General features: G+C 42.4%; 1 protein-coding gene across 3 annotated transcripts in view; it reads right to left on the bottom strand.

The window, feature by feature from the left end:
• Positions 1 to 22,062, bottom strand: part of COL22A1 (collagen type XXII alpha 1 chain) — a 263,312-nt gene that overhangs the window by 158,022 nt on the left and 83,228 nt on the right. For all 3 annotated transcript variants that reach the window (XM_064442038.1, XM_064442040.1, XM_064442039.1), the window contains 2 exons: positions 18,574 to 18,648; positions 2,434 to 2,545 (listed from right to left, as the gene is read on the bottom strand). In XM_064442038.1, the coding sequence (XP_064298108.1) occupies positions 2,434 to 2,545; positions 18,574 to 18,648 (187 nt within the window). The remainder of the gene's footprint in view (positions 1 to 2,433; positions 2,546 to 18,573; positions 18,649 to 22,062) is intronic.

Here is a 22,062-nt window from a genome sequence, read left to right as displayed (position 1 = left end):
GGGGAATAGATGCAGAACAGAACAGGACAGTAAGACAAAAGCTTGGCATTAGCCAAGACGATAATAATGAGAAACATGTTTTAGTTCCCCAAACCAGAAACCTGGGGCACAGCTTTGGCCAGAAGACTGACTGAAGAGCCATAAGCAACAGTAGGATGGCCCCAGTTACCTGAGGAGTGGGGAGAAGCACCAGTCGGATTTAGGGAGCAGCCCTCAGCCAGCTAGAGAGACCTGTAAGTCCTTCAGTGACCAGTACATTGATCCAGCCGCTTTCCTGGCTGTTGTGCTTGCTTGTTCACAAAACCATCACAGGCTGCTTCATCACAAATGGGAAGAAAGGTCATAGCTGTAGGCTCCAGATCGGAAGATGAATAGGCACATTTCCCAGGCAGCTAAGCTGGCACTTTGTAAAAGTACTAGTGCTTATATAAAAAAATACAAATCCTTTAAGCAGGTGATAAAGTCAATTACATGTATTACTCAGTTAATGATTTTGTATCTAATTATGAGATGTTGTTATCAATTGTTAAATGTTGCTTGAGGTTATTTGCAAGACCGGGCAGATGTTTTTGTTTTGTTTATTATTCCAGTTATCAGTTTTGTGCAGCTTTATAAGATTGCATTTTCTGTGAACAGTGATGGTGCATATAGCACAATCTCTGAATCCTGACATCCAAAGGTTAAAATGAATGAAATACGCGAACACCTACCATGGTGGTATATCCATTTGGGTTCATTCCCAAACCACAGGTGTATGGAAGTAAAAATACAAAAGGCTGGAAGTACAAAAGTTCTTTAATTCCATGTTTCAGTTAATCATTCAAAAGGAAGCTTAGTCATTTCAATTACTAATTAAGAAAGTTAAGCCACTGACTTTCAATCTACCACTACCCTTAGCACCAAAGAGCCTTTGCTAAACTTTGATTGCCCAGGGGTTCTTACAGACAGCAATCACCTCAGCTGCTAAACACTTCTGAATTTTACCTGACTACACTGCACTGCTTGAATTTCTGACAGTTAGTCGGGTTTCCCAGTATTTAAACTTTCACTCACTCCATTCCTATCTACTGATAGTAACAACGACTGGACATAACACCCCAGCAGTGGTGACTGAGTTGCCTGATGTGGAGGTAGTCAGCTCATACATGACAGTTCTTGCTTATACATACAAGGACTGCACTAGTCCTATTTGTCATAGTATCAGATTCAGTAGATCATCATTCCTAGCATTTCTGAAGTGCAAACTGGACTTCTTCACTTCAAGGGCTTCTCTCTATGTAGCCCTGGTGGTAATGCTTTACAGTGCTAAAGCACACTGGCACTAGTTGTTACAAGCCGCAGCAAGCAGAGATTCTACCCAGAGACTGCTGTGAGCCAAGCAAGATGGGTTTATTCCCCTTGCCACACACCCCAGTTATTTATATACTACTTATCAAGACCAAGGTGTCTTTAGTTGGCTGGCCTTCTCCCAGATCAGGAATTTACTTACTCTGGGACTTGACATAATTTATGGACTTTAGAGCAAACAGTTTTCCTTTCAGTGTATCATATTTATACTTTTTTTTTAAAAAAAAAAAAGATTGTGTGTTTATATGGAGAGAGTGGGGGAGGGGAAAAGGGCAAATCAATCCAGGTTGGCTCCAGGATGAAAGAAATATTGTGAAATCAAGCAAATGTAAGTCATGGGGCAGTCTCAAAGATGCACTGAGCTGAGTAAAAGAGCTAAAACAGAATAAAAAATAACAGCCCTCATCCATAAGAAGGAAAAGAATTACTATCGATTTTTTAAGCTGAAGTTCAAACAAGCACAGAGAAATTTACTGCAAAAATGTTAATGATGACAATTCAATCTATGGCTTATGGTTACTCAGTGAAATTATGCACTCACTCTTTTCAAGGCTAATGCTAGCAGGACTCAAATGACAACCCGAAGAGAAACTGTTCTGATAGACTATGACACAACTGGCAGCCTCAGGTCATAAAAGGCTCCAAGGATTTAATCCATGTTGACACAGGATTAAAAATTGCTCATTCTTTTAGGGGTCCAAAACTCATATTAGCTCATGGATAACAACATCTACTAGGAACTGGTCTCTTACAATTAGCATATATATATCTCAATGGGACTGCTACCAAATATTCCTTTTAAAAGCTATTTACTGAGCCTTAATTTCTTTTGTGAATTTCTTGATACTGCCCCTCACAACCATTGAGGTACACTGAGAACAGCTTATACTCCACCAGGACGGAGCCTGTAGTTGCTGCAGAGGCTCCTGACCGCATTCTATAGATTCTGTGACAGCAGAACTGGAAGGATCAAAGCAGCAATATATGTGTAGGTACTAGATAACTACTACAAGGCTAACCTAGAGGAACCAAACAATGTAAAGCAGAGGCTCAGATGAAAATAAGGTGAAAAAACAGGGTACTCACTCAGTTTGCTGAACAACAGGAAAGCTTCCAAGTCGCACATAAGCACTCTGAATTCCGTTTTCTTTCATTCCAAAAATCTCTTTCACACTGAACGAATCCATCAGGTCAAATCCTGTCCATAATGGAAATATAAATATAAGCCATTGATCGGGCAGTGGGACATGTCTTCAGCTGTACTTAGGTAGTTATCTTAGCTCTCAAACACAGCACTTCAGAGATTAACCTTGTTCTTATTGGGAAAAGCCAGAACAAGATTCTGACACGGTCTATTCTGCTTAGTCCAAAAACTCAAAAAGAAGCATAAATTCAAACTGTAACAAGTCCTGAAGAGATTAGAATAGAGTTCTCCAGAAATCAAGTCATTGTTTGCATTGCCACAACACCTGGAAATGCTGTATAATTCATTAATCCCTATGTAGAAAAATGCACAGGTGCAGACTGAAACACTTTTTCATAGAATTATAGAACCATAGAATCATAGAATTGTTTGGGTTGGACGGGATCGTTAAAGATTGTCTAGTCCAACACCCCTGCCATGGGCAGGGACATCTTTCACTAGATCAGGTTGCTCAAAGCCCCATCCAACTTGATCTTCAACACTTCCAGTGATGAGGCAACCCCAGTTTCTCTAGGCAACCTGTTCCAGTGTCCCACCATCCTCATCAAAAAAATGGTTTACCTTATCTCCAACCTATATCTACTCTCCTTCAGTTTAAAATTGTTGCCCCTTGTCCTATCACTACAGGCCTTGGTAAAAAGTCTCCCTCCAGCTTTTTTATAAGGCCGTTTTACATATTGAAAGGCCAAGACAAGGTCTCCCTGGAGCCTTCTCTTCTCCAGCCTGAACAACCCCAAGTCTCTCAGCCTGTTCTCGTAGGAGAGGTGTTCCACCCCTCTGGATTGTGGCCCTCCTCTGGATCCACCTTAATAGGTCCATGTCTTTACTGAAAACTGCTAGTCCAAGACAGTGGACTACATATATTCTTTAGAGAATTTTAATATAACTTATTCCAATCAAGTCATGATTATCAGCTATTAACTTTGACTGCAGACATTTGTGTAAAGCCTCTGACTTTGTTCTGACAAGGCTTATTAACTCAAGCATAAACCACACACGTGGGTCTACACAGCTCCACAGTCAATATGGTCCCAGCCACAACGAACATCTGTGACATGAAGTCCCAGCTGCTAAACCCTGCCAAGGACAGCGAGGGTACAGTTGTGCCATGCTCCTGAATGCATCTAGTTCCTGGAGGTGCAGCACTGTATGGATGGAACCATCCTGCTTTTAGCTCCAAACTGGCTCCACAGGATGCCAGGTTTGGGCCCCCCAGTTCAAGAAGGTCAGGAAACTGCTCGAGCAAGTCCAGCAGAGAGCTACCAAGATGATCAGGGAACTGGAGCATCACCCTTATGAGGAAAGGCTGAGACGCTTGGGTTTATTCATCCTGGAGAAGAGAAGACTGAGGGGGGTCTCATCAATACCTATAAATATCTAAAGGGTGGGTGTCAGGACGATGGGACTGGGCTCTTTTCAATAGTGCCCAATGACAGGACGAGGGGCAACGGGCACAAGTTGGAACACAGGAAGTTCCAGCTAAACATGAGAAAAAACTTCTTTAATGTGCGGGTGCCAGAGCAGGGGCACAGGCTGCCCAGGGAGGCTGTGGAGTCCCTTCCCTGGAGACATTCACACCCCACCTGGACGCGTTCCTGTGCCCCCTGCTCTGGGTGTGCCTGCTCAAGCAGGGGGTTGGACAAGATGATCTCCAGAGGTCCCTTCCAACCCCTGCCATTCTCTGATTCTGTGATGCACATCCAAAATAAGAGCCACTCCCAGAACCAGACACACTGTGGAGTTAGAGGCAGCGACACTGCAAAAGCCAGGCTGAGAGTGACTGAGCAGACAACCTCTGTTTTTCTTTCGTGTGGGCTATTCCAACCTCTTCTCTCCCTCACACATGCACAATTACACAAATTAGCTCCTGTGGGTGTAATTCTAGCACACAAAACTGGTGATATTATACTAGCTTATTTTGGTAAATTGATTTTAAACTATGGCAGTGCTTTAAACTTTGTTCAGTTAGTGAGCTCCTAAAACTTTTATAGGATAGATAAACATTTTTGTGTGGTGAACTTAGGCCCTAAGATTCTTGGGTTTCTTAATTGCCTTTGTGAACCTTTCAAAACCCAGAGGCTGCAAGCCACAGCAGGGCTTGAAAACAGATGTAACAGGAAAAGGCACCCAGCTAATGATATTATTCTTCAAATATAAAGGAATAAATAGATGCAAACAAACCTCTGTGGGCCAGTCCTGAGGCAAATCAAGATGTGACAGCAAACAGCAAATAAAACAGAAAACTTCCATCATGGAGCTTTTTCAAAAGAAATAGCTTTTTTTCTGAGGAAATATAATCTTAATTGTTTGCAAAGACAGAAATTGTTGCCTGGTGCCAAGCTGAGGCCTTTTCTATTACAGTAACTTTCCTGGCTGTCAACAGCTTTTCCCTCCTGTCCACTCTATTTTCAGCTATTACTGGACATTCAGGAGGGCAAATAAGGCAGTTAAGATGCTCCAGGGCCTCGTGGCTCCACCTCATAATCACCTCTGCAACAACTCCAGTGATACACTCTCCTGACATACTGTAATCAGCCACGATTGCAGCTATAAATCGTAGCAAACAGACCCTACCAGAACATGAGAGCTCCCTCCTGGCTATCACATAAAAAACAGTATGGCCTGTCCATATAAACCCTCCCACAGCTCATCTCACCATGCGGTACGTACCCTTTATCTACAGCAACCACAGAAATGTGAGGAAGGCAGCTGAGTGTTGCTGGTAAGAAGAGACCACACTGACTGGCAAGAGAAATTGTTAACTATTCACAGCAGCTGAGCTGTGAACAGTGAAGGCTGAATTGCTGCCCAAGTGATGTCGTAATGTCAGGTCACCAGAGTCCTCAAGCTCTGGAATATTTCTCATCTAATGGAGCTCATAAAGCTCCATTGCTCAAAATACACAAGAGCAAGATACAGTAACAAGAACTTCTTGCTAAGTTTTCCCATCATTAGCTCAGACCCAAACTTATTCTCATCTTTCTCTGACAACACAGGCTAACGTTCACATCAAGAGCAACTGCTAAGGTGTGCACACTAGAATGCTTTTCCAATGCAAACAAGTTAAGGCTCAGATTTAATCAATCTCTTTTTTTTTTTGCCCTAAGATTCCCTCACAAAATGCAGTTTAGAAAGCCTAAATAACACCATGAAACATATGCAAGGTTATTAAAACTATTTTGCAAGCAGAACTTGCAGTAATGAAAATAAGTCATGCTCGTAACTTAGACTATTTCATTTGCATTCAGGATTGAATAAAGCGCACAAGTAAATCATAATAGGATTTTCTGTATTCAGGTTATGGATCGGCAAATTGCAAATTTCTTGAAATATTTTTCATTAAAGAGTGAATGAGGGTTGTTCTTTGAAAAATGTCATGTAGGTCCACAGGAAAGTTCAGCCCTAGATGTGTCAGAGTCCACACTCAAAATGAGCAAATGGTTTTGTTTTAATCACACTATTAATTTGTTCTGTGTCAAATTGAGATATTGCCTCCACTTTCCTTAGAGGGAGCTATGAAACAAATTAATTCATGTTTACAGAGCACTTCACATGGGGTTCATCTCGCTAAATGTCAGTTCTCGAGACAGGGTAATAACATAGACTCTCATTCAGTTAGGCACGGAGAGTCAAATACAGGCACTTCTAGGGAAAGATTAATCTCATACTAAAACAGATGCCAAAAGTGCGTGTTTCTTTCCATTGACATAAAGAGGGCTTAGGATTCTCAGGTTGCATGCTAAACCTCACCTAGTAAAGGTCTATAGCTGGTGAGATTGCCTCCACTCTTAGATACTCCCTTGCCAGCCAAAGCCATGGAGGTAATGGACACGTTGGTTGCTGGAGGATTTCAGCAGCATACAGAAAATGTGGCATCAGGCCATACAGCAAACAATGACGAACTGTGCTGAGGATGAGAGGCATCTCTACTAATTTTAGCTGTCTGAACAGGAGGCATGTGATCTATACAGGTTACTTCGGTTCCCTGTGGGTCAGCAGAGAAACATAGGAGTCTCTAGGAGGACGACTCATCACATCTGTCTCGGACCTATCTAAAGACAGGCTGAATCCCTATTCGGCAGTGCCCACCTCCTTCCATTCAGCAGAAATTCCATTTCAGACTGCCGAAATTAGGTGAGATGTGTTCCACTCACAGGGAATGCGATCCGTTTTGTGCACCGAACGAGGCAGAACTAAAGAAAAAAAAAAATGCTCACTTATCACACATAACTTATATTTACACCGTTTCGTTTGCCTCCAGGACTGAAGAAAGGATGCAGGTTTTTAAATTCAGACTAGCAATATCCTAAGATTGCTATCCTGACCACTTACTGTAAGAGCCTCCTTGAACAGATACCATTCCATTTCTAAGTGGGAGAAGAAACAAGCAAACCCAAAATATTGTCATTTGAGCTGAGAAATAGTCAAGGCAGATTGCCCAGGTGGGACTGCAAGGAAGACATCTAGGGAAAATTAAAAATTATTTTGTGCTTTAAAGTCACCTCTAAGGTTATTCCAACTTAAGGAGAAGAAAATAATATTTATTAGTGTTATTATTTTGTTTATTTCATGTGCTTGGAAGCACTTCGGAATGAGTATGTTCCCTGTTGACTTTAAGACTGGAACTGGGATTGTGAGGGACACAGCACGGTGCTTTTAATTCAGCCTTGAAACACAATGTTAATGGAAAAAATAGGTGATGCTGTAATCATTTCTCCAACAGGATTTTTCACCTGGCACTGGCTGGCTGCACTGGAAACAGCTCAGACCTTTCCTCAAACATCTTGCTGGCCATTTAGTCTGTTGTACAGCACTTCTGGGCTGGAGTGACAGGAGAAATACGGGCTATCCATTGTATTCTCAACCACCAAGGAGGGGCCACGCTGTCGGTGCCATAGTGAAAATGAGATCCTACAAGTAGCTTCTCAGTCCTCTCCACAAGGGAAAGGGGAAAGAATGTACCTGCTTAAATTAGCAAGGACAAAGCTAGTGTTACCCAGCCATTGCACCATGCTCGACCACAGGATGAAAGGGTGGGACTTTCCTGTTCTCAGCTGCTTTGATTTAAAAGGTGTTTTTTTGTATACCAGGGCAGGTGTGGTTTCCTGGTTGGTTTATAAACTAATCAGTAATGCCATAAATATGGCAATTTTTAAGATGAATAATGCTCTTTGATCATAAGCCTCCTACTCCATTATATCTACTAAAACAATACGGGGCACTGAAACCCTCTAACATGATTACATCTCCCGAAATGCAGCACGCTTTAGTCCATCAACATTAAAATTAAAATAGTGACCTGAAAGAGAAGCTCAGATTCCTAACAGCATACTTGACTTGAAAAGCAATTTCTTATGCACTGCTCTGCTGATCAAATCAGCCGAATGTCTCTTTACTTGCAAGTAATAACTGCCTTACAGGAAGCAGCCCATTTTTCCGCAGTCAGAAAACACAACCAGATCTGCCCATTACAGGGAAAAGATGGGCAAAGCTTGGCCCTGGACAGCTTCTACATCATCTAACCGTAATATGCAACCAGATTCTCTTCTACAGGAAAGATGTCCACACTGCACCCAACCACACCCTAAAGCGTGGCCAAAGGATGATCAAACAACTCTGTACTTCTCCAATGGTCCTACAACATTTATTTCAAGATAATTATTTCAAGACCAGACTGAAGGGGCCATGGTTGGTTGCCCTGAGTATGAGCTGGATTTCTGCCTGGCTCCTTTAGGGGCCTGATATGGACAACATGGTGGCAGCTAGTGTGCTTGTTGTGATTTTCCTGTCTGTCCCGTGTTCAGGGGCAAAAAAAGCCCCAAATTAAAACAGGACCCGAGCCCAGAAAACCAGAGCAAAAAAAGGAAGTTTTAATAGCTAGAAAACACAGCATTGTGCACGATTGGAAGACTTTTCAAAGTAGGACAGAGCCATTAATGTCTTCTTAAGTCTGAGGAAAGCTTCTGAGAAAAGTCTCCTGCTTTGCATTCCCAAGGGGCCCAAGGTAACAGTCACAGCAGGAACCACTGGGACACTCCTAATGGTGAACGTTTCTGGTGAGGCAACAGCCTGGAGGGCAATGTGGAAAGCAGATGAGAAAGCAATCAGGAAAGGCACTGGACATCAGCGCCTCAATGATGTGTCCAGAAAATATTTATTATGGGGGATTTCCAGCCTCAGGCGCTAATATCAAACAAAGCAGCTTTTGCAGGAAATGCTCCATACTCTGGTCTTGCTTAAACTCTCAGCTGAATTATCAGCCTTGTCAACGTATTGATGGAGTATCACCAATAGCCAAGGTCAGGGAGGTTGTCACCAGCTACTGGTTCTCTGAGACTCCTGAAAATAGCAATCTGTATTGCCTGTGATAAAACAGCATATGTTACTTTTACTAGAGGGAGGTCAATGGCAATAAACTTTATAGTAGACTAGAGGAGTGTATAAATTCCTAGGAAGAACAGTATCACTTGGGAGCCTTTCAGCAGATACAAGATCTTATCAATTTTCTTGCCTAGCATTTCTGCAGTCTTGAAAGTCAAGCTTTCATGGACTGCCTGTGCTCACATGGAAGGGCCTGCGTGTTCACTAGGTCCTGAACACCCCTTTCAATTCCCCCAGTACGGTGTACAAGGCTATTACTGGTATAAAGAGCCCTCATTTTTATTACCTGTCCTAGTTACTTTCATGCTAATATATACTTAAAAGATAACATAAAAAAAACACATTATCATGCCATATTCTAAACTTAAATAGTGTGTTTAACCAGCTATGCCTGGTAATTAGTTACTTGAAGTCAGAGTATAGATGAGGGGTATTTTTCTTCTACTGTATCTAAACCTTTGGCATCCTTATCTTCCATAACGCTCTACACTGAAACCGGCTACTTCTGGACAGCCAAGATGTGTCTCAGTTCAGGGCTGGGATAGAAGTAAAAGTGTCCAAACCCTGAAGGGAAAACCTACTACTTTATTCAACATGTGTTGCTGTTATTGTTATAGTATCCATCATCTGCTACAGCATTTTTGTTGTTCCTGACATTCCTTTCTCCCCAGGAAAGGAAATCCTGGCAAGAGCTGACAGAGCATCTGATATTAAGGATATTTTTAAGAGCTCACTGAAAACTCCATCTCTAAGGCTCTTCCACTACCTTAAAATTACCTACATCCAGATCAGTATATCACTGCCCCAACCACAGTCCCCCTTGGCAACAAGAAGTACTATTTAGGAGAGGGTGAGGTGCACACTGGTGCTATCATCCTTCAACATCTTGTTGGTGTGCTGGCAGGAGGCGGTCAGAAAGCCCCTTTCCTCTTTCTTGATGACCAGCTGCTTGGGTTGGTGAGATGTCTGTGATGACAACACTGGGGTCAATGTCAAAGCAGCCAGACACTAAATCTTCACACTGTCCCAGCATGCTTGTGGGCACACAGGTGTCACTTGTTTGCTCGTGGTAACCTAGAAAACAGGTAAGGTCAGAGTCCTGCAGCTCAGACACTATTTAGACCTGTCGCATTTTGAATGATTGTATAAAGGGGTTTGAAAGAAAGTCTTTTGTTGGACTAATCTTTTTACTCTCTCTGGCTGTCAAAATAAGTGCTTTCCAAAGACTTAAGATGGAAAAGAATTCTGCCTCCTTGTACTGTTTTATTCCTCTCTAGTTCACCTCTCTAACAAAGACAGAAAAAGCAGCAGCTTATTTTTTGCATGAATAATTCACCCCACATCTAGCACTTCCAGCTCAACAGTTTGATTCAGCAGTACCATCCGGCTGTGGTTATCTGACTTATTCCCAAAGCATTAAGCACTGCACCTCTGGAGGAACAAACCAGAGAGATTTACTGGTTGCCTCCAAGCCTTGCATGAAGTAGTGCACTGACTAAAGGGGTTGCACAAGTCATTAAAAAAATTAATTTTCTATATTTTACAAGCAGCTTGCGAGGGAATTTTGGAACTATAAAATTTTCTTTAAGCCTATAGATTAAAGGCCCTCAAGAGTGTTTTAAAGAGGTTCTTGCTATTAACCGGTTGCCCTTTTTCCCACAGATGTTACAGTTGGGATTTAAGCAGCATTTCATGCTGGTCTGAATTTCTTCTCACCAGATCCACCGGACTTCAGTGAGGACAGCAGCTAAGAGCTTAAGCTAATAATGAGGCTTTGTTGAAGCACATGAAACAGCTCTTACGCCAGCATGAAGAAGGTATCTTCCAGCAAGCCTACTGCCTTCTAGGTGATACTCCATAAGGTGGCTTAGAGGACCCTTTAGATGGTCTCAGTTTTATAAAAATAATAAAACAGATTTACCCTCGATACACGATGCCAACATTCAGGCTGTTGGTTTATGGATTGGGTTTGCTTCCTCCACATCACGACATGTGGGAAACTTTTCCTCGGCCCCAGCAAAGGAGCAAGCCACACAGGCAGATCACAAAAAAGGGCTTGATCTCAGCTTAAGTACCAGTCCACTTTTGGGATTATGAGAAGCAGAAACCTTGCTTGAGGCATATAACAGAGTTATACCTCAAAAAGGAGCAAGCTTTGGTAGGCAGTGAGGCAGGTGAGCAGGCGATTACCAGGTTGAACTGTGCGGCCACCCTGTTTCAGAAATATCAGCTTAAAGCTCAAGTCAAAAGCAGGGGACAGATATAGCACTTGGTAGCCTAACACAGGAAATGAAAGATAACACTTCAGGAAAGATAAAAGGGATTTAAAACCAGTAAGAAAATTAGGCCAATGAGCCAATATGAGAGAGAGGCCAAAACCACAAGCAAATAAATGAATACACTGTTATAGTCCTCCCACCTGGTGGAAAGAGCTGTTGTAATCTAACCCCCAGCCTGTTGTAAAAACAGGAAATAAATACAGGTCTAAAGCGGCTGCCTCTGAGGCAGCACCTTTCATCACCTGATCTCATGTTAATAACACACCACTTTGTGTGATGCATTGTTCTGTTTATCTGCAACAGTCCACTTATTCTCTCTTACCTGTTTGCCTCTCAGTTTTCAGACAGTTGCAAGTGGCATATTGAACAACACTGAAAGCTGTTTTTGACACTGAACTCTTTACCTCATTACTGAAGGCTTTTCTGTGTTGAAGTCGTTCTCCATTTTCTCAGTGATGGACATTTGGCTTAGTGCCACGGTCCCTCTTTCAGCTCCTTTCCTGCTCCAGTGATTTACAAGATTAAACTGGGGTTCATTATTCCTTTGATGTCCTTGTACGCCAGATAGGCTTGCACTAGCTGAACTTACTAGGACTATTTGTATAAGCTCCTGATTTTGTTTAGTTCCTCTATTTTGAAGTCGTCTTTTGAGTTCCTCGGTGCCTAAAGTGCTCTGTGTTCCTCTGGAAAACCATAAAATGGCACAACTGCACACTCACCACTTGGGACAGCAGTGGGGAGGGGAGGACTCTACACTTCTTTGAATAAAAGTTTTGTTGGCAGTACAGTGGTCCCAAGAGGAGTCCATGCATATAGCTAAGAAAAAGTGACAGTGGGTGTTTATGAGAGCAGAGTGGCAGGGCTGATACATTCAGTATAACCTGTAACGGTTCCTATTGCTTGTTTGTATGAAAGGCCAGTATTATTTTTTAGGGTAAGAAAAGGTATTTGAGGAAAAGTCTCCCTGTAATGCTGCTATCTGGGCTATAGGGAAACCCCACCAACATGTTGTTTATGAAAATAAAAATATTCCTATTAATTTTAGGTGCTATGAGCAAGGCCTAATATGAAAGCAGGTAAAGACTACTCTTAAAGAGAGAAACACAAGAGAAACTGTGGTGGTTGCTATATGCCAGATGATCAGTACAAAATAGATTAGACCTACAGGTAAACTAAAACCTGGCCACAGCTCTCATCGGAGAGCATTCACCCCAGACAGACTGATTTAATTCCAGGTGTCCAGAGGAGTTTATTGAAATTATTTATATATGCACCTTCTTCCCATCATGTGTGCACAATGGCCATAAAGCTTGCACAGGTGAAGAGTCTATGGGGTGGTTTCTCCAGGCTCCTCTTTCGCAACAATCTGTCTCTGAAGTAGAATTAATCTAAAATATTTGGACCAAGAAATATCTGGCACGTACCTCATAGTTAGCCAATCCATTAGTGTTTTTATAGCCAAAGGACTGGTTATTCTTGGGCTATGAATAGTCAAAAAATCTAATTTATTTCCTTTTCATCAACCTCAAATGCACTGGAGTAAGAAAAACTCCTGGCTTGTTTAACTTCTGGGAGAAAGCAAATACCACGAGTTTAAAAAAAAAAGAAAGCCTGTAGGGCTAGATTTATTTTTATTTTTTTTAATATGCAGGTGGATCTGAATACTTCATGTGCACATTCCTGTGCATGCTTAACCCTTGTTAAGTCTTACATGCGAACGCAGAAGTCAGAATTTGCCACCACTGAGAGTCAGACCAGAGAACGTCTTTCACGGGGACCGCTCAGCTGTTACCTGTTTTCTTCCCACAGTAGCGGATTTAAAGTAATTTCAGCACTCATCCTCCATGTTTCCTGATGTCTTTGAGCAGCTCAGCCAGGCTACCTGCTCCAGCACAGATCTGATGCCTAGCATGGGTCAGGTCATTCCCAGTGCCAGAAGTCCACTGAGATCCATGATGCTGGGTAATAGCTACATCTCTGACCATATTAGGAAAAATATTAGTTTAAAATATGAGGGGTTTATTCAAAGAACTCAACCCAGCTCCGTTGGTGACAGAGTGGTTATGCATCCTCTGCAGGGTGCTTGAGTGTTTCCAGGCTCCTAATCCAGATGCACACTTTGGTGGCACCCTACCCCGTTGGGGTGACTGGAAACTTTTACTTTCCCATTCTTTAGTAGAAGGGAAATTCCTTGGTACATAAGCCCAAAAGAAACCACCACAGGTCCCCAGGCCAGATAACTTGGGGATCTTGACACTGGGCATGCCACAATGCACATCTAATGCACAGGTTAGAGTTAGCCCATAGGACTGCAGTGACTACACTTAGAAGTCACAGATGACTTATTTGTAATTATTTGCCTGCTTGCCCTAGTTTTCTGGGAGTTACTGGATATTAAAATGTCCTTGAAGACAGGTAAATCATTTGGCAACCTCTGAAAAACTTCAAAGATCTTTTAAGTGCAATGACCTAGGCAATAATATTAAGATTAGCTATTGCACAGTACATAGACTCCTAGAAAGCAAACCTAAAAGGGACTCGCTAAAGTCACCTGCACCAAAGGTATCCCACCTACCAGCCCAGGGGACAAATCCACCCCACAGCACAAGTCCATCCATTTTCTCCAGCTCACAGGAGGCTGAAATGACCCTTGGGTCTACAGGTACAAGTCAGCTACTACTTTCCCTATATACTTCTCATCAATAGACAGCAGCTAGAGCCAGATGTATATGTCTCAGGAACCAGGTTTCAAATTCAGCTCTCCAGATCCTTGAAGAATGGAGAACACTAGTACTCAAGGCAGTGCTAATCACTCTATGAATTTTTATATGGGGAACTTCCCAGGGCAAGTGTGGAGGGGAGGAAGAAATAAGAAGCCCTTAGCCCTTTCCCCATTACCTTTGACTAGTGAGGGGTCACTGAAAAATGTGACAGCAAAGTGGCAATGCCATAGCACAGCAAAGCTTCATCCTTCTGCCCCACCTCCACACCAGAGGTGTATCCAGTCCTGCCTATACACGTATAACACAGGATGGAGAGTGGCTGGTGTCCACATGAATAGCCAGCTTCAGCTTCACCGCATATGTTCAGTCTTTGCCGGTGACCATCGTGTCTGAGCATCTACTGTCTGAAGACAGTGATCCGTTACAAATCTCTGCAGCTATTCATGGATTTTGCACTTGCCTCTCAGGGGCTTCCCAAGGAGACTATGAGAAGGACAATACTGAATGCCAAGTGCAAAGGGAGGGCAAAATGCCCATCACACAGGCACCACAAAAACGCTTTTGTACCCCAGAGGACATCAGTCTAATGTGCTCGTTCTGCAGGTTCAACAGCCTGGACACTCTAATTTCCTCCTACCACCACGTGTTTTAGTGGGCAAATATAAATAGTCCCAGGGATATTATAATTAGCTAGTGAGTCACCGGCATCTCTGGAATGTGAACACTGTGCTGCAAACCGCAGGACGCTGGAGACATGCTGACAGTTAAACCCAGCCGCTGCAGTCTATAATTGTAGGGTACTAGTTTTACAACCAGTGCCTCTACCATGAAATGCCCAAACATCCTTTACAGACCTACAGAAAAACACAGAGGTCATAAATACGCTGGCATTCTTCTCACGTGCACATGGAGGTTTCCGAGATGGAGGAGAGCGTTAGAGGCTGAAGTCAATCTGTGGTACAACCCATAATGCAATTTCTGCTGTTCTTCATACACACAACCTTTGCGACTAAACATGAGAAAAAACCCCTTCCCTGTGCAGGTACCAGAGCAGTGGCACAGGCTGCCCTGAGAGGCTGTGGAGTCCCTTCCCTGGAGACATTCAAGCCCCACCTGGATGCAGTCCTGTGTCCCTGCTCTGGGTGTGCCTGCTCAAGCAGGGGGTTGGACGAGATGATCTCCAGAGGTCCCTTCCAACCCCTGCCATTCTGTGATTCTGATTCTGTGACTACTTAGGATTTAGAGTCAGGGCTTTATGTTCCCTCCTTGCCCCATTAACATCATCCAGTGTGGCTTGTATGGGATGTATAATGTCGTGTAGTGGCTGGAAGTATCTGTCCCCAGGGTTAATTTCTCTTAGCATTTATGGAAATCATTGCAGGTTTTCCGTTACTTTTATGGCAGATTCCCTCTGGAAACAGCAGTCATCTGTTGAGGAGCATTATCTCCTCTGGTGGATAATGTTGAGGACGAGAGCTCAGCCCATTTTTAATTCTAGGGATCATCCAGATTTCTGCAACCAAATCCCATGTCCTGCAGGTCTAATTTAAAATACAAAAAATTCAAATGTGAAGTTTTAAAACCTAAAAAACCCTCAGAAAATATAATTCATTTTCAATAGCTTTCATATGTTGTTTTGATGCAATATAATGGTTCATTAAAATACACACGGGGCACATCTTCAGGGTGCAAAATGTTATCATTGTGTTTTCCTGCCTGGTCACAACTAATAGAAGGTCATGATCCTTGGTTAAATGCTGATGGAACCAAAATGACAATTCAGCAATGTAAGAGATAATAAGTATTACAAGTGGGGTGTTATTTTGAATACTTCAGGGCAGATGAGTCAAACCCTCTTTTGCCTTCATTTCTCTACTGATAAAAAACCCATGGTACCCACAAGGATGCTCTAAGAACTTTGTTTAAAGTATCATTAAGCATTACTTTAAAATATCAGACTTTCTGGAAGAGAAACGGTGTTTATCCTGGTATTCTAAACAGATTTCTCCCTTTCTTTCAAAATTCCCTGTGTGATTTCTAATGCACGCAGTAACATTTATATTCTGAATTTATGTGTTATCAACTGTTAAGCAGATGCCGCTTCACTTCACTGCCAAAATTTGTATCAGTAGTAGAGTAAAGCTGCCTATGTATTCTTACCTCATGCAATCCCATTTCACTGTGGCAGCCCTGACCGAATGCTACAGCTAGTGATTTTTTTTTTAAAATGCTATGATACCAGAGGGTCACAGAGTACAATCCTTTGCTACGAGAGGGCTCACGACCGTCCATCACTGTTTATTTGTCTCCATTACTACTACTTCACCCTTGTTCCAGTACTTCATATCTCTGACAGTTTGAAACCTTCTTCTAATGTCTTGAATGTCTCTCTTAAACAGTTGATACCCATTTCTTATTATACTCTTTGTCCTTTAGCTTGAGTGATTCCCCTATCTCCCTTCCACTATTCCCCTGATCTATTTGCAGAAAACAATAGTATCTCCCCTTTCCACCTGCACACTGCAAGATTAACCAAACCCAGTTTTCTAATCTCCTGTTTGAAAATAGTCTCTCTGGCTCTTGAACACACTAATAGGTCCTCGAGGCTGAATCCATCTTTCCTAGCTAAGGAGGTCTGAGCACACTTTTCTAGATAAGCAGTAACCAAAGCCCTGTCCACTCTCATGAGTTCTTCTCTATCTCTACAAGACCTACTTTACCTTGTCCAATAATGTCTTTTGCCTTTTCCCCCAGCTGTACAGCACTGTGACTTACAAATATCTGCTGACTAAGCCACCATCAGTTTCCAGAGTGTGAGTTTAGAGCACAAAGTCCTGTTATTGATCCGTAAGTACCATTACAGGCCTTTTAAATTAATAGTCCCAAGTCAGTTGGAAAAACTCCCATGTTTTTGAGCCGAACCAGTTCCTCCTTCAATGATATTCTCATCCAAATCTATATAGTGGTAAATCACAGAGAAGTTTAGACCTAAAGCTGGAGCCCGAGGAAGTCCACCTCTGTCTGCCCTCTGGCTTGTTATTCCCTTTCCTAGAAACTTTGTCATTATCCCCCTGCTAGCCAGCTTCTGGCTCCCTTTACAACTTTTATTAATCTCTACCCTTTTTTGCTTTAGCAGTGATTTTCAATACAGTACTCAGCAAATGCTTGCTGAAGTCAAGATAGATGAGATTTACTTAGTTCTGTTCATCTAAAGAAGAAAATCACCCGTCTTTTAAAAGGAAAATATCAGTTTAGGCTGTTGGCTCTCTTCTAGCTCATAATGTGCTTTTTGACGCAGTTATTCACTTGATTATGCACGAAGCCATCCTCCTCACCCCTACTCTCAGCCTCCCACTTAATAAAATCCCATGCAACTTGGTCCTGAAGTCAGATTTTTTTCCTTTACATTGCCCAACAGAAGATCTAATTTTGAAGTCAGATAAAAGTATAGAATCTGTTAATTAGTGCTTGAATTAAAATTGAATTGAAATGTGAACTAGACATGGGCATGCCATTTGTAACTCCATTCTTCTGGAAAGGATCACATAGAAGATTATCATCATCCTGAGCAGCGGCTTCCCCTGCAAATAGGTTCATTCAGAATCAGTAGGGCTATTTGCTGAGTAACTCTACAGTTTGCGCACCCCAGTGACAGAAGAACTATCAGAACAGGTTAATGCAAGACCTAGGAATAGACAGCAATTGAAAATGGGTGTTTGGGGATTATGAGTTTGGGTCTAACAACCAGAAAAGATGTTACCACCCAGCATTATCACAGGCTTAGGTGTAATCAGATTGCAGCCAAAATAAGCTCCCTACAGATAGCACAGTTGGAACTGATAATTTGTGCAGGCAGTGAAAATCCCCCAATGAAAAAAACTCTGAATAGGTAGCAGAGCTGTCAAACCTTGACCATTTCTGCTCATAATCAAGTTGCAGAAGAGCCTCCAGCCTCCCACTGCAGTAACTTACAGTTTTTTGGTCAGTCACAGATATTCCCAGTACATCCCTGGTGGACAGGTTTTCTCTGCCAATAGGTCAAACTGTCCTGGGGGGTTAGAAAAGAGGTGCAGCCCACACATATGTCTGACAGACTAAGTCTTTCAGCTGGCTGGAAAGTTATATCACAACTCACAGAAAAGCAGAGATATCACCAGAGTGGCTTTCCTCTTTATTGTTCACCAGCATTTCAGGAAAGATGGCTCTTCTTGGGACTTTTTACCTTTTCTTTTTGTTTTGTTTTGTTTTTCTTATATACACGCATATAAGCATTTCTTCAGTGGTAATTACCATTGTGCTTGGACGTCCCACAACAATCACAGATCAAATAAATGGACATTAAAACTCAGCAAAAGTAGAGTGGGGGAAAAAAGCCATCTCTGAGACTTAGTGTATTTCTCTACTACACTAAGCTCCACTGGCTTTTTAATTTGCTGTCATATCAAAAGAAAGGTCTTGAACAATTTGCTAACTCTTTTCCAGCCCTGCAGTGTCTAATGTACTTCTCCACCACTGAATATGTGTTGGATTAAGAAAATGCCATCTAGGAAAGGTGTAATTAATCAGAACATAGCACTAGATACATACAGTTATATTATTTCAATTCCCAGATGTACAGCAGAAAAGTGTGTCTCTTTACCTGGAATCTCATCAGTCCCCCCATTGGTGTGTTTGAATCGATCTCCTTCCACACGGACGTTTGGGCACAGGACATCTGAAAAGCAAAAGAACCAGTATGAAATTATCACAGGTACACACATCGCTTTGGAAGCTATAGAACTAACAAAGGCTGATCTCCTGGGTTTTGCCCAACACTTGCACATGGTCCCACAGCAATAATTCTGTTCTCTGCATGCCCTAAATACCCTTCATCTATCCTATCCCCTAACTACATGCTGGGCAGGAGAACCAATGTGCTACATCTGGTTTCAAGATACTTTTTAACGGCTGGCCAGCCAAGAAGCTAAACAGAACAACAACCAAAGCCTTTCCTTCAGCTAGGATAACTCTCCATGTTTTTCTCTTTTACTAGTCTGTAAATCTGAAAGTAAGTCGCAAAAACTTACGAAAATTGATAATATGATTCCGCTCCCAGATTTATTGGAAGGAAATTTCTGAAGATGCAGCTGACATTGGGGTGTTGTCCAGACTTTTCAGAAAGTCCTGCTCAGAAAAACCTCGAACATAAGTGCTAAGACAGGAAAGAGTGCAGAGCACAGAATGATGAACTGACTGTAGTCACACCAAGGTCCCAAAACAGACCAGTGTAAGAGACAAAAAGTGAAGCCCACTCTCCTATATCTTATTGTATTACTTGTGATTCCCCTTTTAATACTCCTCCAGGACCATGACTATATATGTGCCTGCTCTCTAAGTTTGTTCAAGCAGAAAGCAGTGTTAAATATGACTAAACTTTGAAGAATATTCACACCTACACAAAGGTTTCAAAAAAGTCATGAAAATACCCATCCTTTGTCAGCCATTTCTCATGCACCCAATTAGTGTCAACACAATCACAGGTAAATGCTTTTCTGCAGAGAATTGTCTGCCTACCCACCTCTTCCCTGCTGTATCTTTGAAGTAACATTTATTTATGCTTTGTTTTCCCAGATCAATAGGTAATTGGACACTTATAAAAAATGGGGACAGGTAACTCAAGGAATCAGTTTAATGAGAATATAAAAATGAACCCCTGACTTTTCACTGCTTGCTCAGCTCCACATTTATGTCCTTTCCCTGATTTAAAGAACAACCAGGTGAGGACAGCCAAGTCCCATCCCTTCATTCACCCAGTTGCACACATGATCATACAAATATCCTCATCTTGATGCATATGGTATTTAGCGTCATCTCCACCTGGTGTTTAGTGTGTTATTCCTTCAGTATCCGCTGTTGTGCTTGTGAAGGAGCAGCAAGGACCAACTACTCCCTAAGGGATGGGGAGGCAGGAGATGAAGGTGACCCAAGCCCAGGCAACACCTTCACCAATGGGGCACGATCTCACAGGGCTCTGTAAAGACTTTCTACAGCAGGTCTACCTTGAATTGTTTGCAAAGCTACATCCAAAAGCATCAGATAAAAATTACTTTTCTGAGGACACTGCCGGCAGGCCTTATATCACTCCTCCCGCTTCCTGACTCTCAGTAAAACATCCAATGTTCCACAAGGTTTGGTTAAGCCTAGCAAGGAAATCAGATATTTTTCCTGCTTCATTGTGCTAATGAATTTATGGTCCAGATTATCAGGTGCAGGTGAGGCACTCTCAGCTCAGTGGAAAGAAAAAGGACTGTAAAAGCCATTGCCAGAAGCCCCAACAGCCAACGCAGCAATCAAAAGCAGTCAAACACATTCAGCTGCCTCTTTGCTGCCGCAGTGGAAGATGCCAGAGACTGATTACTCATGGAACTGTGTGTTATCCAGGGCATTTCAGATTTTCTTTGGACCATCTTTAAAGCTGCTGCTTCTATAGATAAAACCCAGAGTAGTCACGGTTTTTTCACCACACCAGGAACCAATACTGACTGATGCACAGGACCACTTCCTGTATTTTAGCCAGAGGTCTCTTGTGCTCCCTGATGCCTGTTGGTTTGAAAGCCAGGATACTTCACTCAAACCTGCTTATGTCTTAATGTTTGACAGGTGAAACCATGTAGTAAGTTGACCTCCATCAGAGGTCTGCATAAATTCCCAACACAATAGGGAACCTCTCCTCTTCCAGGAGAACTTTAAAAGTCGAAAAACTTTTAAACCGTTAAGACTTGCAAGAACCAAAGCTAGGCCACCTCTATTCCCATTCAAGACTAAGCTGCACTGACAAGAGATTTGCTTAGAAGTGTCAGAAACCCTGTGCAGATGTTTTATTGATGCTTTGAATTTTGTTTTTGCTAACCACAAATGCTCTTTTGGTTTACAGGCACTGAGTCAGTGCAGTAAACAGCACTTCCGAGCCTGTCTCAGAACTGGAAGATGTATGGCTGTGCAGAAAAATAAGCACCATAAGAAATCAAAATAAGCAAAATTCCCCCAAATAAAGAGTAAACAAATGGAAGGCATGAATAAAGTCACAAAAATATCATTCACCTCTGCTGCCCAGGACTCCTGAGAGTTCACAGGGAAGACTAAAACTTCTCAGGCGCAGCAGCGTACTTCTTCATGCAGCAGGGAGGTAATGTGTGAATTATAGATACATAAATTACCACTCCAACCTTTAGTGACATCACACACTCTCCACCAGGTCCAGTTAGAAAGAAACATGGCTTCCTGCTAGGAATTACGAGAAGAATTACTAGGGAAGTACGAGCTAGCGAAATCTTCCTGGTTATAGCCCTTATTTTGGAACCAGGACTATACAGCAAACTCACGTGCTTGGCCTAGGGACAGAAATGTCCTGCCACAAAAAATAGAAATGTCAGTGTTAATAAAATGACTCTCTTCTTCCAGCTCTCTCCTTTAAATCCCTTATTACCTCTTAAAGAACTGTGGGCTCACTTTGGCTTTCATTTTACAAATGTCCTGTGCTCCCTTTGGCTTCCCCCTTCCTGCCTGCATCTAAGGCACAAGCACAAACAGTCCACAGGGGAAAGAAAACAATTGCAGCGCTTGCTTTCCAGCCACAGAATAAGTCACAGAGGCACAAAAGGGGTTAGTGCTTTACCATCCAAGTGAGCAGCATGGCTACTTGTGTCCAAAGGCACAGTGTGCCAGACTGACAGCACGTCAGCCCCAGCTGAGACCAGGTCTCATTGCTACACCCAGGGGTGCATTGTAGGAAAGGCAAGACAAAAGATGTCCCTTCCTTGCGCTTATTCTTTCTGCTACTGCCAGGCCAAACTTTGAGGAAACACTCCCCGTGCTCAGAGGGTTTGCAGCAATGAGCAGCCACTGCAAATGGCAGAAAGAGTGATAAAAACTGCACTGCAACGCCATCTCTACTGATTTGTAAACATTTACAGATTTGCAAATGAGAAGATAACAACTGACTGACCAGAGCTTTCCGCCACTGGTCCTTGCTATGTCCTTTCTGGCCATATCATTCAAAGCTATATGAGCTTGCAATTGCTCTTAAATACATATTGTTTAAAACTACTTCCTTGTCCTCAACTTTATGTAATATTCTATCGATCCTTTG

The sequence above is a fragment of the Phalacrocorax carbo genome, chromosome 2 (assembly GCF_963921805.1).
Source record: "Phalacrocorax carbo chromosome 2, bPhaCar2.1, whole genome shotgun sequence".
Lineage (NCBI taxonomy): Eukaryota > Metazoa > Chordata > Aves > Suliformes > Phalacrocoracidae > Phalacrocorax > Phalacrocorax carbo.
The sequence above is the reverse complement of the archived record's forward strand: the minus strand, read 5'-3'. Positions and strand labels throughout refer to the sequence as shown.